Source organism: Taurulus bubalis, assembly GCF_910589615.1.
Source record: "Taurulus bubalis genome assembly, chromosome: 11".
Taxonomy (NCBI): Eukaryota; Metazoa; Chordata; class Actinopteri; order Perciformes; family Cottidae; genus Taurulus; species Taurulus bubalis.
The window spans coordinates 26,506,308-26,525,458 of NC_136599.1; the positions used below are offsets into that span (position 1 = coordinate 26,506,308).

Genomic DNA, 19,151 nt, shown 5'->3' on the forward strand with positions numbered 1-19,151 from the left:
AGCGCTGCACTGCGTCAGCTTGACTGCTAACTAATATATGGAAATGAATGTATTCCAAACTCGTTGTTTCCCAACGCAGACTGCTCGACAGTGACAATGTTGCCAGATCAGAGTGACAGTTTCTTCTTCTTTGAGGTTTATCGGCGGTTGGCAAACAACTAACTAATTGTTACATTGTCGCCACCAACTGGTATGGAGTGTGGACCAGGATGTCCAGTAATACGTGTATTATTAACAAAACTGTATTTACTGTATTCATCCCCAGGGTAAATATAACTTTAAATATATAATACCTTAAACATTCACCTGGTGCGATATCCAACACGTGCAATACGTTTTAGTACTTTTATATACTTTTTTTATTCAGTCTGTATATTTAATATTCTTCTTTACTGTTTTCTTATTGTTTTCTATTACTGTTATTTATATTACTTGATTTTTGATCTTTTATTCACTTGTGTGCAATGCTGCTGTAAAATTTCCCAACTGCGGGACTAATAAAGGATTATCTTATCTTATTTTATAAAGATATTAATTATGGCTGATTTACATATTTCACATACTCTGCATGCTTTTATGTTCTGTCTCTGACATGATGTTTTTTCATGTCTAACAATGCAGCATAATCTTGTCTTTAGTCTGTTAGTACTTGACAATGTCTAAGAGTCTCCTGAATGATGATACTATGTATGTTTTCACTCTATTCATTGTTTGTGCACGCATTGTAAAGCGTCAATATTGTATAACCTTGTATATTTAATCTTATTTTCTTTTTTTTAAGATCCTGGACTACAGATAAAAAATAGCCTCCTGGCTAACTCTGGCACATTTACAGAAATGTTTTTATTAATGTGCACTGTCCCCTTATCAAAAAAACCATTACAAATAAAAATAAAAGTGATTCATTGTAAAGTGTAATAGCAGTGGGCAGGAATGCTCTCCTGTAACGGTCCTTGAATCGGTCTGTTGGAGAAAGTGCTCCTCTGTCCTGCCGTAGTGGTGGAGAGGGTGGTCCGGTTGTCCAATATGGACAACCATTTCTTCAGTGTCCTCCTCTCCTCCACCTGCTCCAGACCGTCCTGATTGCAGCCAATGATGGAGCCGGCCTTCTTCCCCTTCTTCACCAGTCATTCTAAGATACTGAAATAGTACTTGACAGCACTTACTTCTTGAGTTATTTTTGCAGAATATCTGTTAAACGCTACCTTTTCCTTCCCAAGCTTTCAATTAGCTGTCTTCTTTCTTTCTCATATTTCTGTCAGTGTCCAACATGAACATGTTCCACTGTTTCCTCTTGTCCACAATAGTCACATTTGGCTGTATCATGTTTTCTTACTTTTTGAAGTGTACTGCTAAGCCCATTGTGTCCAAATATCTCTCCTGGTCCTTCCTGCACCTCTCATTTCTCCCACTTTCCTCTGAACTCTGTAAAACCATCGCCCCTTTATGTCCTCCTCCCTAAGCTTCTGCCAGCTTTCCTTCAACTTCTTTTTAATAATACTTTTGGTTTCTGATTTGCTGAAGTTTACAGCAACATTTGTGCTGCTATTTTTTGCTTTATCTGTCATTTAATTTCCTTTGACACCAACGTGTGCTGGTCCCCATAAGAACACTACTCAGACCCATCGTTTGAAGTCTGTATAATGTTTGTTGTATTTCAATGAGGATGTCTGGTACTGTCTGATGCCTTTTCTGTAAGCTGGCTAATGATGAACTGGAGTCTGAACAAATGATTGCTTTCCCTGTCCTTGTGTCTTCTATCCACTGTAGTAATAACATTATTGCCAGCATTTCTTCTTCTTCTTTCTTACATGGGTTATAAAAGTTTGCTATTCTGATCGTTCCTTCTCTTGTCTAAACTTCAATTATCACATATTCCAGCTGTGTTCCTTTCCCCAAAACGTTATTCTGTATTCCTTGTTTTACAAATATTATGCAGCCTCCTCCTCCTCCATTATCCCCCACTCTATCCCTGCAAATACCATCATATCCTTGAATTTCACATTATAATGCTGGTTTAAGCCAAGTTTCCTGAACACATATGATTTCTGGTTTCTTTTTAAGGTTTTTTAATGAATCCTTCAAACTCTTGGCCCTTTGATAACAAGCTTCTTGCGTTCCATTGTAGTACCTCCTGGCTTCCCGTCTTCTCTGAGTCTTTTATTAATATGCTCCCAGGATGCATCTTTTATCCCAAAAGATGTCTCAGCTCCCCTCACTATTATTTTTAGTTTTCTCTGCTTTGTGTTTGACTTGATCGGTACAATTGATCACATGGACATGGTCAGAAACAATGCTCAGGTAAGCCGTGGCATTTAAATGATGCCCAATTGGCACTAAGGGGCCTAAGGGGCCTAAAGAAAACATCCCCCACACCATTACACCACCACCACCAGCAGCCTGCACAGTGGTAACAAGGCATGATGGATCCATGTTCTCATTCTGGTTACGCCAAATTCTGACTCTACCATCTGAATGTCTCAACAGAAATTGAGACTCATCAGACCAGGCAACATTGTTCCAGTCTTCAACTGTCCAATTTTGGTGAGCTCTTGCAAATTGTAGCCTCTTTTTCCTATTTGTAGTGGAGATGAGTGGTACCCAGTGGGATCTTCTGCTGTTGTAGCCCATCCGCCTCAAGGTTGTGCGTCTTGTGGCGTCACAAATGCTTTGCCGCATACCTCGGTTGTAACAAGTGGTTATTTCAGTCAAAGTTGCTCTTCTATCAGCTTGAATCAGTCGGCCCATTCTCCTCTGACCTCTAGCACCAACAAGGCATTTTTGCCCACAGGACTGTCGCATACTGGATGTTTTTCCCTTTTCACACCATTCTTTGTAAACCCTAGAAATGGTTGTGCGTGAAAATCCCAGTAACTGAGCAGATTGTGAAATACTCAGACCGGCCCGTCTGGCACCAACAACCATGCCACGCTCAAAATTGCTTAAATCGCCTTTCTTTCCCATTCTGACATTCAGTTTGGAGTTCAGGAGATTGTCTTGACCAGGACCACGCCCCTAAATGCATTGAAGCGACTGCTATGTGATTGGTTGATTAGATAATTGCATTAATGAGAAATTGAACAGGTGTTCCTAATAATCCTTTAGGTGAGTATATATGTATATAGGTGAGTGTGTAATATATGTACTGTGTGGTTGGGAGGTCTGGATTTACGTTTTTTTTTTCTTCATTTTACTGCTCCTATGGGTAATGGATCTTATAAACCACCTTCAAAAGGTTTTAATAAAACACAGGGACACAGTGGAAATCAAAAGATTAATTTATTTTGTATTACTTTATGTTCAGACAATCAGAAAAATGACAACTTCTTTTCACTGTCTTCTAAAATCTATCAAGTGATAATACAAACACCTAATTCAAAATATATCTACGTTAAAAGGTGTCAAAACCTGCATTATAGTGGTTCTCAGAGCCGACCTAAATGCAAGCAACACAACAGTACTGGATGATCATTTGGTGAAATGAATCCTGGTGTCCTCTGCACCGCTTCTCCACCCTCAGTCTGGAATGCTTCAATGTGCCGAGTGTTGTTGTGCAGACAAGCTGCCACCGCTTCAACATGTCCTCAGCTGTACAGCAGACATGTGGCCCATAAGGGAACATGTTCATGACTCACGGTTGCTTTAAACCATCGTAAATGCACTGACTTGCTCAAGCCACAGGGGGTCCTTTTCAGTGAAACGTAAACTGGGTCATTTCAAGGGTCTCGGCATGCTTCAGAATAAGTGCTTGTTGGATCACCTAAGCGCATAAGGGAATCAGTCAATATTGGTTATTTTAAAAATTATACAATTCAACAATCACAGCAACTTTACGCAGTGATTGGCCAGCTGTGTGGAGGTATACAAGTAAGCTGGGTCAGAGCTTCTCTCCCAAGATTCACACAGCTACTGCTGTCCCTTTCATGTGAACAAAGCAGCAGAACCTATGAACGCTCTGAGGGGAGACCGTCTGAAAGAGTGTGCCGTTATCTCCATGGATCCAGTATTTAAGTTGTTAGTGATCAGAGGGGCAGTGGGACGCATTGTTCATGATAAATCTGCATCACCTGAAAGAAGCCGGTGCATGCCGGTGAGTTGTAACACATCTCACAGCTGAATCTACAGGGTGCGGCGCCATGCGCGCGCACACACAACACACACACACACACGCGCACACACACACACGCACGCGCACACACACACACGCACACGCACGCGCATGCGCACACACACACGCACATACACACACACACACGTGTTAGTACCCGGGTAAAACATCATTGTTAAAAAGGCAAGACGATAGTAATAAACTACTTCTTTGTAATTTCATGACTATTAGAAAATGATGACCTAGTGCTCCGAGTGAATAAACAGAGAGCCACGATGTTGTCTGTACATTCCAACATGCAACTGTGGAATTCCTTCAGACTGAGGCCCAGATTCATAAACAGAGTAAACATTCCAGACTGAAGAGGCAGAACATGAAAACAGGACTGGTGCAGTGGGACCGGCAATGTGGTACTTGTTGCACTAGACATCATTCTGCTGTGAGCTAACCTCAGTAAAAAACTATGGAGCTACAAAGTACATGTGCTTGTTCTGACAAAAATAAAACTCTACACAGACATTTTCTCTGCAGTTAGATGGACAGTCGCCTGTCTCTTCTCTGAGGTAGTAAATAAGTAGAAATATCATTAAAGGCAAGTATAGAGAACAATGTTTGACTCTGTAATGCACCACTCGGACTTGTGTGTATCCTGTCCTTCAAAGTTGAATTTGGAGCATACAGCCATCTTCAACAGTGGTCAAATATGCCTAACTGTTACAGGTTAAAACTATAACTAATGAGTTTTGCAAAAAACATATATGACAAGGTAGAGGTAGAAAATTTGACCGAATTATAGTGTCAATGTCTGTCTCTAGATAAAATCTACCTTTATAGTTTCAATCTAATGGCACAGGTAAGAGCCAAAATAACTAGAAGCAAATGCAAATAAAAACAGAAACCCACAGTTCTGTGTGTTTGAGGTACAGATCAAATTCATCTGTTTTTAGAAATGTTATTAAGTGCTTAAACCCAGTCAGGAGATTAGACACTCTTAGAGAGGCACAACAGTAGTATTTTAAGACATTGGTGCAACACTTGGGAGGCTGGTTGAAAGAAGTCCTTCAACATACAGTTCTTGGAATTAAGACAGAAAGGAGAGAATCATCTGAATCTCTCTCTCAAAGACATTCTTTCCAATATCACATCCATCACTCACAACTTCCAGCTGGAGGACTCTTCCATCTCCACTAGACCAATTTCACGAGTGGAGCATCCATTATTGGAAGGCTGCTGGTTTAGATGAATTATTCTTGCCATGCTGCACTGTGACTGACAAAAGGAAGCTTGATCTCAACAGACCAACTCCTCCTCAACTGCTTCCCTTCTCTGGCTTTCCTGAGCCTCTACAGCAAAGAGGAGGACGGGGAGAGGTCACCTTGTAGTCCCAATTACATCCGATACTCTTGAGATCCAAGACCACAACCTTATGGAGAAATGAGTGTCAATACCAATAGTGATAGTAAAAGCTAGGCAATGGGAACAAGTGCTCTTGAAGGCCTTTTAGAATCTACGCTGCATTCTATTCAAGAATAAAGTCTGAAATTCACAGCAAGCAGGTCACAGTTACAACCTGCTCCGATCCAGTAAAGAACAAAGCGGGTCCCAGGGAGAGCGTTGAGACTTCTGTTTGCCCAATGACAATGCTGTTCAAGTGCTCCAGGTCACATTGTGTAGGGTTGCCACCTTCCATTATGGAAAATATGGAAAAGAGGGAGAGGCCTGAATGACCTCTACTCAAAAACAGCTCAATCAACATATCGCAAAGCACTTCAGTTTCTTACCATGACACAAGGTGTGAGCAAACCGGTGTACTAGAATATGACTATGACAAACATTTTATATTTTCTGTTTCCCATAGGTTCAAATGAGTTTTTATGTATTTTATGGGACAGGCAGCCATTCTGAGATCAGTGACCTGGTTAGCACAGCAAATGCTCATTTCAGAGTTCACTGTCTGACCTTTTAACACGGCAGATTCAAGGGATTTAAGGAAAATACAACAGCTGCTGCACTGCTCTCTGAGGCCCGTTCAGACGGAGGCTCGAGACCCTGAGGATGCTGGGAGCGCCGCAGGAGGAGAGAGACGAGTCGTGACTGAAAGCCTTCAAAAGGTCTGAAGGAATGTCAGTGGTACCAGGGCTGCAAGATATTCTTTTTCTGCGATATATACTGTGATATGAAAAAATACAGGAATATTTACCCTAAATTTTATACATTTTAATGTGTAATGCATCAATTTGGTGCATTTTAAGAGGCTAGATAAACAAGGTTGTGCTCTTGTAAACAATGTTGTGCTCTAGTAGCCTAAACAATGTAATCATAAAACATTGGTTGTCGTATGAATGGTGATGACACAGCAAAAAGGTCACACCTCTAATGTATTGTTAACAAGATGGGTTTCATGTTTCAAGACATGGACGCAGACCTGCAGGAGGACAGTCCGCCCGGTTGAGTTTCACCAGGCGCTCGCAAGGAGAGAGGGCGCAGCCAGCACTCAGTCCACGGCCCCGGGGAGCGGCGAGGTCCCAGAGCGGCGCTGTAAAGCCGCCAGTCGCCTTCATCCGGGGCCATTCAAAGCCGACCGAGTAGAGCCCAACACGGTGGTGCACCGCCATGGAAGGAGGGCCACTGGGAAAAGGATCCTCGCACACCGAACGGCCAACTCTGACCCGCTGAGTTGAATCCCCCAGGCAAACGCGGACCCAACTCTTTAAGAATAGGGAGGTAAGGCAATTCTCCAAATCCACGTACGGATTAGACTTTTTTGACAGGGGAGTTGAGGCAACCAGACTGGTTGCTGCAGTCCCTAAATCTTCTGCAGCCTACAAACACGTTTATTCTTTACATAACTCACGGGAAGGCAAAACGGGAACACATGACTTAAGGGAAACAGGATTTTACACTTCTGTTGCTTTTCTGTCATCTGACTCCATGAGTGGCATTGGTGTCTCAAAGTGCAGCTGCAGGGCTACGCTGTGTCGTCTATGTAGTGTCTTACTGATTTGTTTTTCTTTGGCTAAGTAGGCGGGGATGGAAGCTAAAAAGAATGGGAAATCTGCTTTTCACTTCGAAAGGTCGAAAATGAAATCAATATTTGATTTCGAATCAAAATTGTGACACCCCTAGTTAAGTGTAAAGATATATGCATTTCATTATGGAACTGTGGCGGGCCTACGAACTGTAGCTATTTAAATGGGAAACACTGAATTAGTCCTTAGAAATGAGAACCGTGGGTAGTTTCCTTTTGTATCAAGCAGCAAAAAGGTTGTAGCATGACGTGTTGCAAACATCGCAATGTTGATGCTGAAATACATCGCGCAGCCCTAATCGTCACACCCGTTGTCCCTTGCAGTTCGCAGGTGAATACAGTCAAAACATTATTACGAACAGTTCTATGCAACACTTCTGTCTGAACGGTAACTACTGTGTCGAGTGTTCCGGCCAACAACAAAACTCAAAGGCTTTTGCAGTTCATTTTCAGTAACACTGTGTGACACTTGATTTACTCCTTGTTCTAATAATAGTAAGTGCAGTCAAGCTTTACAGTTATTTACTGTAACTGCTATTGACTGCAGTTACGGACACTTAAAAATAGGCCAAATTCTAACAAGGTCTAATTCTGACAGACACAGGTTAGATTTACTTCAAACAATGGTTGATGATAACATTTGATTATTTCATCAATGGCCATTTCCCATCTTCTGATATGTTTGGACACATCAGTGGATGTAATGCTCGATGGTAAGCTCTTTACTGCAGATTTTAGTGAGTTAACCGCAAGATATGAAATACAGACAGTGCCGTTTGCATTATCAATAGTTTTTTGCACTTACTCGCTAAATGAAGCAGAGTACATCTTACACCAACTTTTCTCTTCAACTGTAAGGCTGCTCATGATCCAATATTCTAAAGTGAGAACGTCTCATTCCTTAAAACAGTAGCATCTTCCATGAGAACCTAGAACCGGATAACTCTCAGCATGGTGCAGCACGAGCGTGTTAAGTGCATCCACTGTTGGTAACAGGTCTGACAAAAAGTAGTTCTCCACTTTGGTTGAAGTGAGACCACCTACATATCCTCAAATGTTCAAGCTTCCTTTTAAATAATGAGGTAATACTGATGAGGTGATTTGTTGTGTTAAAAAAAAAGAAGAAAAAACTAAGATTAGCATAATTAGCAGTGACAGGCTAAAGTCATACATTTGCTTTACAATAAAAAGATGCCGTTCTCATGTTTTACCCTTTTTCGTGAAAAAGCATGATCAAGTGTGAAGGCAACATTTGTGGGGATAGAGCTGCTTACTGCTGAAAGGCCTGGTAGTAGTGAGGTAGGGAGCTAGAAGTGCTCATAGCAGGACTGCTGTATGCCTGAGGTAGCTGGCTGTGGTTATGGGCTCCAGGGCCTTGTGGTACAAGAGCCTGTGGAGGCTGGAAGAAGGTGAAAGGCCCTGGTGCCGGGGAGGACAGCCCAGAGGAAGAGGATGAAGGTGAAGTGGTGGTGGTGGCCGGTGGATAGCTCATCACTAACCCTCCCATCCCCATGTGAGGGCTGTAGGGTGGCAGGCTGAAAGGCAGGAAGCCCAGCAGAGGCCCGAGGTCCATGTTAGTGGTGCAGGACAGCTCAGTTGAGGAAATAGCGGGGCTCCTGGACAACAGGTGTGGGTCACCGCCAGCACCCACGCCGTCACCCAGCACCTCCCTCTGAGGGGAGGCAGAAGTAGAGGTAGAGGAGTTGACTGCACTCAGGTGAGGTGGGGGGGCACTCTGCAGGTCCAGCAGGAAACTGTCCACGTCGGCGCGAGGGTATGAGGTAGATCCATGCTGGTACCTGGCCATGTTGCTGTAGGGCTGCTGCTGCGGAGCCACCGGGGGCTGCAGGTGGTGGTGGTGGGGGTGAGACGATTGGGGGGGCATGTGGCGAGCCACACCCATACTCGAGGACAAGGAGCCCTGCATGAGGCCATGAGGGTGGCCCATCCCAGGAACAGAATTGGCCATGGGGTAGGAGTTGTACATGTCCCTGGAGAAAGTCTCCATGGGCTCCTTGGAGACCGAGCCAATATCAGACGCCACAGGGCTCAGTTCGTCCTTCACTGGGCACTGGGTGGCAGGGGTCGGCGTAGCCACAGGAGTGCTGCTGGGTGTGCAGGGTGGCATCAACCCTGACTCCTGGGCGTGGCTCTTCTTCAAATGGCGAGTCAGGTGGTCTCTGCGGCCAAAGCGTTGTGCGCATCGCGGGCACAAGAAGTCACGGCGCCCGGTGTGCACCACAGCGTGACGCCGCACATCCTTACGAGTGTAAAACCGGCGGTCGCATCGTTCACACGAGTACTTCCTCTCTCTCACTGGCACAGTAGCGTTAGAGTTGCCCTCTGATGGGGGAGGCCTGTCAATATGGCTGCCCAGGTGCTCCAGCAGGGATGGCGACCCCTCTGGACAGGGCAGGCCCGATGCAGCGCTGTGGGCCGCCACCAGATGGCGTCTATAACCCAGCTGGGTGTTGTACTGCTTTCCACACTCCTGGCAGTGGAAGAGCTGCCTGCTGGCCGGGTGGCTCTCCTGCAGCTGGCTCTTCAGATGGTCCTGCTGGTGAAACATTGTCTAACAGAAGGAACAGTACTGGCTCTGCTGTTGCACAGGGACTCTGGCCAAGAGCCGGAGCAGACACAGGCAAGACTCATGAGGATCCTCCAGAGAGCTGACCATCAGCCTACAGACCTCTTGTCGTTTTGTTAACTTAGAGTGCTCGAATTAATGCTAAGTGCTGTTTGTTGACTGTTTGATGGTCTCTTGTGGCAATGACTAGTGGTCTGTCCTGCCTCACTGGGGCAAGCCTGTGTCCAGCACTTGGTTTCTGTGACAGCAGCTGCCATAGCAACCCCAAAAGGGCTGTGGTGATGAGGAGCTGTGGAAGCTCTGACTGGGTCTGTGTGTTTCCTAAGAAGAGCGCTTGTGTTGGCCCACAGTCTATTTTAGTATTCAGCAGCCCTGAATGCCACAGTCACAGCGGCTGAATCACAGAGGCAGCGTGATATCTTTACAGACCTGCAAAACAGAAAAAAAGTGTCACTTTGTGCAAATGATAACATTCATCTTAAACGCTATGGCATAAGGCAGTGGTTCTTAACCTTATTGGAGGTACTGAACCCTGCAAGCTTCATCAGTGCATTCACCGAACCCTTCGTAATTGGAAAAATAAAATATGATTCGTTCAAAACATAGGTATATATTTTGTTAGTGCACAAAATGAACCATGCATCAGTTGCACACAAAATCACTGTGTTCAAAGAACAAAATCAATAAAACATGAATTTCACACAAAAACATAACTCAATGAATCTCAACTGCAAATCAATGTGACGAAAAGAAGAAAAAATGTGTGTTGCGGCCCGACATTGCTAGTGTGAACCGGGCTATACTGTGTGTGTCTTGACCCCTGCCGAACCCCTGAGAGTGACCCACCGAACCCCTGGGGTTCGATCGAACCCAGGTTAAGTTAGTTAGACCCGTTAGTGGAACAAACACAGCTGTTGAGACTTCAGGTCCAAGTGAAAGTTAAACTACGGAACAATTTGACATTTACCGTTGATGGTCTACTGCACTACATATCACTATAGTTTTATCACACAGGCTTAGGACATCATATTTGTAGCTTATTAGCAAGGCCTGTTCATCACTACATGGTCGCCTCAGCACAATTATTTGACCACAATCATCTCCAATCGTTAGATTCTACAATCAAGTGAAATGCAAGCCTTTTTAGAAATGTGCAACAAATGGAATGTGAATTATGTGCATTTGCATCAGCTGGGTTAAGGCAAATAAATGGTCTGAGCACAAGAGTCCAATTCTCAGCACATATGTCCTGGTGCAAGTCAGGACCCAGAGTGGGTCTCCTATTCAGGTGCAGCAGTGTGTTTGACTTTTGATTAATTTCAATCAATTAAAAAACATATTAGAATTGTTGATCAATGTACTCGGACCCAACAGCTGATGCTATATCATCATTTATTTGACAGAAATGATATCATCGCATACTTGTCATATACATGTGCAGCTGTGGAAGGTTGGTCAAATGTTCTCCCTTGGATGGAAGCATGGCTTTTCATTTTCTTGTTGCATATCATCTTCATAAAATCAAGCTTCCTTCTATATACTATTATACTATATACTTTTTCGTTACATTAGGTAGTCCTATATGGAGGACAGAAAATGACTTAAGTATAAATAAATAAATGTAGGAATAAATACAGGAATTAATATATATATATATATATATATATATATATATATATACATACACACACACATACATACATACATATATTTTTATATAATTGCAATCAATTCGGTAAAAAGTAATAAGACCGCTGTAGTTCAAAGTAAAAGTTCAATTAAAATCTTAAGTTATGAATCTTAACCTTTCGACTCGACACATCAAAGATCTTTTATTACGAAGATCACAACATCAGATTTTCTCCGTGTCTCACTCCAATCTCAGAAACGCTGGCCGGCCAGTTCACATATTTTGATTTAAAAATGGTGACAAGTTTGCAGGTTAAAAAGGAGGACAACAAATACGCGTCCCGGACAGGGCATTGAAAATCCAGACTTCTGCTAACGGTTAGCTGAGCTTGCCAACTTCAACAACATATGAAAGCAGAAGCTGTAGAGCATAACATACCAGGTGATCACACTCCTGTGACCAATCATGCTTTAGACAGAGGTTCGGACCGCCCAGCTCATTTGCATACACATAAATACAGGCATAAATAATTGAAGAAATACAGAAATGTGGAAATAGATTTATTTAATGATGTCCTGTTTAGGTATAACTTTTCCTGTATTTATTGTATTTATTCCTGTATTTATTTAAGCATTTATTTATTCCTGTATTTATTTATACATTTATTTAAGCATTTATACATTTATTTATTTATTCCTGTATTTATACATTTATTTAAGCATTTATTTACTTATACTCTAGTCATTTTCTGTCCTCCATAGTCCTATGCAACACAAGTGCATTAACATAAATCTATGTGCCGCAGAGCGAGAGCTGGAATTGAGGCAGGCTTAGAATAGAGACAGTCTTTTACAATCTATTCACTCTGGTACTGTACATTTGGTTCTATTTTAGTATGAAGCCTATTTCTATTCTGATCTGCTCAAATTTGCGCCCTTACATTTTTGCACTACATGATGTTAACGCTTCCTAAACGCTTCCTCTAAAGTTTCATCGGACAGAATACCTTCATGTCCTAACAAGGCGTTAATGGCAGAAAAACTGTACTTCAAATGGAGCTATTGCAATCTTGTGACGGATGTGTGTGTTAAAAAAAACAAGATTACTTTGGAATGTATTCAATTAAAGTGATGGAAGTGTACATTCTATGACAGGCACCCGGGGAGAGATGCATGAAACTGTGTTGATTCACAACTAAGACAAGAAGGGAAAGATGTACAAGCATCCTTGTCAATGTATAGACCCCTTTGATGTTGCTAATATTTAGCTCAGCCTTCTCGGACCTCACTGCTCAAAGAGACACCATAAGGTGCATTCTAAGTCTCTAAATTGTTGCTCCTCGATTGAACCGGAAGTTGTTCTGCGTCGTCATTAGGGATGGGTATCGTTTGGGTTTTTTCCGATACCGGTGCTAAACCGATACTTTTAAAACGATACCGGTGCCTAAACCGATACTTTTTTATTGCCAAGGCATTTTTTTTTCTTCAAATTGAACAATATTATTAACTGTTTAAAGTATACTATAGATATGAATAAATAAGTACATACAAAACACACTTCAAACTACAGCTTCAAACCTTTTAACTTCAAACTATAAAAATATATATTTAAAAAAAGAACAGACACCAGTCCCATCAGGTGGCCTGATGGGGACCGTGTGCAACAGAACTCAGACTCTGTTGGATCCTAAAACTGCTGCTTTACTGGACTACACGTCATCATTAATATCAACTGGAGAGATTTGTTCCATCAAGCCGAGGACGGACGTTCAAAAGCTCGTGCTCGTGTCTGCAGCGATCTCTGTGTGCGCGCACTGTGTGTGTGTGAGCGCTGGAAGCCCCGCCCCCTCGAGCCCCGCTCTGCATGCAGGCAGACAGAGAGCAGAGCAGCGAGTGCGCTCTGATCCGCGCTATTTTAATAATCGTTTTTAGCGTACGGGCACCTTGCTACCTTTTTAGTATCTATATACCGTGCAACTTTACAGAGTAGTATAAAAAAAAAAAGTATTTAAATCGGCTCAGGCACCGGAAGGAAGCACCGAAATCTGCGTTGCTTTTCGGTCCGGTAGGTACCGGACATGTTGGAACCGGTGCTATACTGGCACCGGTTCTCGGTACCCAACCCTAGTCGTCATATTGACAGCCGTCCCAAAGCTCTTATTCTGCTCTGAGGAGCGAGGAGGGATTGAGGTGGAGTCATGATCGAGGAGCCACGAGAGCGAGCTTCCAGGAAGTGTTTTAACCCTCACTGCTCATCTGTTATTTGATTGGACGCTGCAGCTGAGCGGACTGATCGCTGGAGTTTCATACCAGAGACGACCACAGATTAAACTCAGTTATATATTATATTGGTTTTCTGATTCACCATCTGTTGAAACACTTTTTACAACATATAACATCCTTCATTCAGTCACGTGAGGCGAAAAATGTGTTGCGTGCTTTTCACAATGGGATTTGCTGCTTTAAGCTATCAGTATTTGAAGCTATCAGTGATCACTTTTAAAGCCCAACAGTGAATGTATTTGTAGGTCAAGACAAACAGCCTGCGGAGCTCCATCAATGACGTTTCTGGCTGCGCATATCGAGGCTCTGCAAATATTCTTAAAAAAGCCGAAAAACCACACTGCATTGACAAAGCCTGATCACTTTGTGGTTGTCATTAAAATAAATGAACACTATGTTTCCTTAAGTCAGTATTTATCAAACTGGAACGGTATTTAATACAGGTGGGGCGCAAGAGATTTTAAATGTTCACCGTACGCCGTTAACAGGTTTGCACATGCACAACTCTTTTTCCCATGGCCCTGCTGATGCAACCATGGCCCTGCTGATGCAACCATGGCCCTGCTGATGCAACTGGCCTGGAACCAGGCCTGCCAGCTGCCATGGCCCTGCTTTCTCCTCCCACTGCCCCTGGGATGCCCCTCCTCTCTACCTCCTTCTGCTTAATGGATCGTGGCTATCTGGATCATGGACCATGCCTACTACTCATTATATGAATCATTTCTGTCACATTCATTGAATGTGCTGTAACTCCGTTACGTTATTCATTCTGGCCACATGACATCTATTGCTTCTGTCCATCCGGGGAGAGGAATCCTCCTCTGTTGCTCTCCCTCAGGTTTCTTCCCTGTGAAAGGGTTTTTACTATCTTTATTGGGGGAGTTTTTCCTGATCCGATGTGAGGTCCTGGGATAGGGATGTTATGTGTACAGATTGTAAAGCCCTCCAAGGCAAACTTGTATTTAGGGCTGCAACAACGAATCGATAAAATCGATAAAAATCGATTATCAAAAGTGTTGGCAACGAATTTCATTATCGATTCGTTGTGTCGCGCGATTATTACGTCGGGCAATAAGTCGCGGAGAAGAAAAAAAAGAGCAGCGCAGAGCAACTGGCCGGCCAGCGTTTCTGAGATCGGAGTGAGACACGAGAAAAGCTGAGGTTGTGATGTTCTCAAAAACAGAAGATCTTTGACAAGTCGAGTCTTGGCCAATCAGCGTCTTCATGTTCCTCAAACTTGTTTTTAATGGAAGCTAGTCAGCTTGCTATCGCGTTAGCTAACGTGTTTGGGTTGTGTATTGTCGTTAAAGTTCCGTTACAGTTCAGTCTTGCTTGTAAAAAAACGTAACGTGATGAAACATGCCGTCACCCCCGGTCTGGTTCAGTTCACGCTGTCACTCGTTAACGTTAAACCGGCACACCGGCGGATCTGGCTGCAACGTGACGTCGTGGTCATTAGAGACCCAGAATGAAAGAGTTTAAGGAAGAGGACGCTCTATATGTAGCAGTACAGCTTCCCTCTGTCCCAGTATCTCATACATATTGATAAAGCAGGGTATGTAAATGCAGCCTCTGGAGGGATCAATTACAGTAAAAAGGGCTCACATTTGGCAGATGTAAAGTATAGATGTGTATGTTTTTAGTGTTAGTCCATTTTGTTGTTTTAATTAACAGCTCAGGGATGTTCAAGAAACAACCTGTTTGTGCACTTTCTGAAGATGTTTTGCACTGTCACTTCTGTTTTTGAATAAAGGGTTGGAAATGAACGCTTTTTTGATAAAAACATTTTTTTATCCGATTCATCGATTAATCGAAAAAATAATCAACCGATTAATCGATTATTAAAATAATCGTTAGTTGCAGCCCTACTTGTATTTGTGATGTTGGGCTATATAAAATAAACTGAATTGAACGACTCGCCGATTCTTTGAATTTTGCCAAAAGCCGATTTATTAGATCTCCGTGGTCGTTTGCTGTTGCGGCTCTCATCAGAAAACAGATCTAAGCTCAACATTGAGCTGTATAAAGTCTACAACCCCGTTTAAAAAAGATGTGTAGAGGCAAGCAGCTCACTGCAGCCACTAATACAAGAGATGCTCACACATCTGCACTCATTCTGTTTTGTAAAAAAAAAAGCTAATTGTTTTCCACAATAACATATTTACTATTAACTCAATATTAGTTATTTTTACTTAACTTTCTTTTCATTTTTCTAACACAGTGATAGCACTTTCTTTTGTCTGATGGAGCAATCTGGTTTACTTGAAAGTGATTGTAATGTTCTTTATTCTATTACTGTGAGGTATTACTTTGTAGTACTGTGAGGTACCACTATGTAGTCTGTCCGTCCGTGTCCACCCCACGACCCTGCCACACAATGCACTCAATGCAGTTTGTTTAACAGGTAACAAACTACAGAGAAAACATCTCCACTCATACTAATGAAGATACAGTTATCATCACTGTCAAAGTAGTAGTTGAACACCATTAAATCTACTGAAAACTATATATGATCATTTTTATCAATATTTGAAGTGGATTTTTCTTGGAATGTTCAGTAAAAACTGTCCGACCAGAAAACAACTCTGTTACACTGATCATGTGTACAGACACAAACTCTGTTCAAAGTCTCTCCAGCTGTTAAAGCCGACGGACAGCTGTGATCAGCGGCCGCAGTCATCAGAAACCGACGACGCTTCAGAGGAAAGGATGTCTCATGTCTCTTAAAACATGTTTTCCTTGTATCTGACTTCTGTAGCCAAACCAGGTCCAAACGACAGGACTAGGGGTGGGGCGCAGAGCCCCACCCCTAGTCCTGCACCATCACTTGATTATTTAATATAAATATTGAACCGCCCTCGTCTTCGAATTGCAAAATTCAACACTGCACGGTTCTATAACAGCCTTTATTTTTTGTAGTTAATACATTGATATGAGAGATTTGACAGATGTCAAAGAATATAATTTGAATTCTTAGACAAAATGATCTATAAAAGCTCTGAGTCCAGCACCAGAAGAACATGTTGTACCTTCTGCATCAATCTGGTGCTATTGGAGAGCAAACTTAAGAGGCTATGTCTATTAACCCTCTGGGGGCGGACAGGTGTTTAAGTTTTTAATAAAATTAGATCATCACAATAATACATCACAGAGATATGGTTTCAAATCTGGCGAATATGGTTTCCACTTCCGCGTCTGAGCATCTAAACATGGACGTGTCTTACGACGTGTGCAAAGTTCAATGTGAGTCAGAAAATGCCAAGCAAAGAGTCCTGAGCAAAGCTATATTGGAGGGGACAGACAGCGCAGCTCCAGTGCCTGAAGGATTTGCTAACAAGGAGCTAGCCGGAGCTAACGGGCCAGATAGCTGGCTACAACCTTTCTGTGAGACTGAACGGTGAGTAATCAATTGTTGCCCCTATCACCTTTAACTTTCTTACAGTGAACTTAGTACGACCAGTAGTGTTGGACCTCCATTATGTGTTTGTAAGACCGTAACTAACGTTTGTTTGTTGACGATAGCTTCGTAGCGTTAGCACGTCACGAGATAGTTCACTTCTGGTAGTAATCAACAGTGAACAATCTGCACTTCGAATGGCGTGGGCGGATGGGCAGCTCGACCAGGAGCCACAATGAGAGACGATGAGAGTCCATGAGTGACGTTTTTCAGTCACGAATATCCTAATTCCAAAATGTTCATAAACTCATTAGTTGTATTGTCATGAATGATGACAGCAAAATATTCACACCCACGAAGCTCGGTAAAGGAGACCAGCTTCATGTTTCAGGTCGGGTCAGGTGAGACGCAGACATCGCCACACGGCAGAGCCAGCATGAACGACTCGGCCCCAGGCAGCAGCGGTAAAGCTCAGGGTCGGAGCCACAAGTACCTTCACCCGGACGGCTCCAAGCCACTAGAGCCGCTCGCTATTCAACAGTCTTCTGTTGAATAGACAACAATGGTTTTAATATGTACATAAATGTCACTGTCATTATAAATCCTGAACACTGTACCTATAGTATTTAGATTTTACAATATGTCCTTGAACTATTTACAACTTACACAACCCTTAACTTGTATATAGACAATTTAATTATTATGTTATTGTTGGTGCTTTTTATATGTATATATTTAATACTTATGTAAACACCTATAGAATTCCTGTCTAGCTTTTACTTTATTCTTTGTCCCTAGCTGTTATTTATATGTTGTCTCAGTACATCAAGAGAAATGCAATAAAACAGCATTAAATTCCTTGTATGTGCACACACACTTGTCAAATAAAGGCGATTCTGAGCGGCTATCTATAACTTGAAGGTTGACCAGGTTGACCCCACCCACTGAAAGGTGTAAAGATATATGCGGTTCATTATATAGCCTACCCAGACTGATTGGTCATGGGAAATGAGCAAGCAACCGTGCAAGTTTTCATTTCGTATCAAGACGCAAATGACCTGAAGCATGGTGTGTTTGAGTTAATTTGCCGACGCTGCACATCCTGCACTGACTTTTGCACATGGATGGACACATCGCATCGTCTATGCTGAAAATATATATTGTACAGCCCTGTCAAGGATGTGCCACCGACAAATCTACAGCAACTGTGACTACTGATGACATCAATATGGACCAAAATCTCTCAGGAATTGTTCCAGCCCCTTGTTGAATCTATGTCACCAAGAATTAAGGGCAGTTCTGAGGGGAAAAGTGGGTCGATACCAAAACTAGCATGGCGGACCTAATAAAGTGCCTGGTGAAAGTATGCACATGTACCGTTTCAAAATACCTCACAAAAGAGATTTCCATCTTTAGAAAAAGGCTCAGTAGTTTCCTATGCAGCTAGTTACTGTAGTTTGTAATCGTTATTCAAAGTTTACAGAAGGGATAGTGAATTTGTTGGAAACTATTTACAGCAACAGATTAATCCACTTAATTAATTAATTAGATTAAACTGTGCCATTAATATATATGCCTTTGATACACCCACTATACTTGTTATGCCGTGTTCACACCAAAACAGTTGCGAAATATTCGCGCGTCCAGATTACATGTTAAGTCAATGCACAGCCGCGTTAGGTTGCCAAAAAGCGGATTTTTCGCCGGGCGTCGCGATACAGGCGAAACGTCGTTGCGAATATTCGCAACTCCGCTTTTTCGCCGGCGTTCAAATATTTCAACTCCAGCGAATAATTTGCATGACGCGGAGTTGCGAAAGCCAATCAGCGTTGAGAAGCTCCGCCCGGCATCACCGCCGTTACTGAATCAAACTGCTGGTCCGCTGAAGGAGCGCTGGAAACGGCTTCATTCACACACAAGTCCTGGAGGAGTCGGAGCTGTGTGTGACTACGGATAATATTATGAACCCAGACACGGGGGTGGTTGATGTTCTGACGTGTGTGGGACTTTTTCAACAAGTATAAAGCAGAACTAGTGGTTATTTACCTGGTGGATGAAGGAAATAGTAAATGTTTTCAAGACACAGAGATAAGCCCCGCCCCCTTTCCCCAGCGATGGT

The 19,151-nt window shown here is 42.7% G+C and overlaps 1 protein-coding gene across 1 annotated transcript; it reads right to left on the reverse strand.

The window, feature by feature from the left end:
* Positions 1 to 8,406: 8,406 nt before the first annotated feature.
* On the reverse strand, positions 8,407 to 9,705 carry LOC306743238 (zinc finger protein PLAGL2-like; the record flags this gene model as incomplete). The annotated part of the gene is made up of 1 exon (XM_079225738.1): positions 8,407 to 9,705. The coding sequence occupies one exon, from the start codon at positions 9,703 to 9,705 to the stop codon at positions 8,407 to 8,409; it is 1,299 nt and encodes a 432-aa protein (XP_079081864.1).
* Positions 9,706 to 19,151: the final 9,446 nt, after the last annotated feature.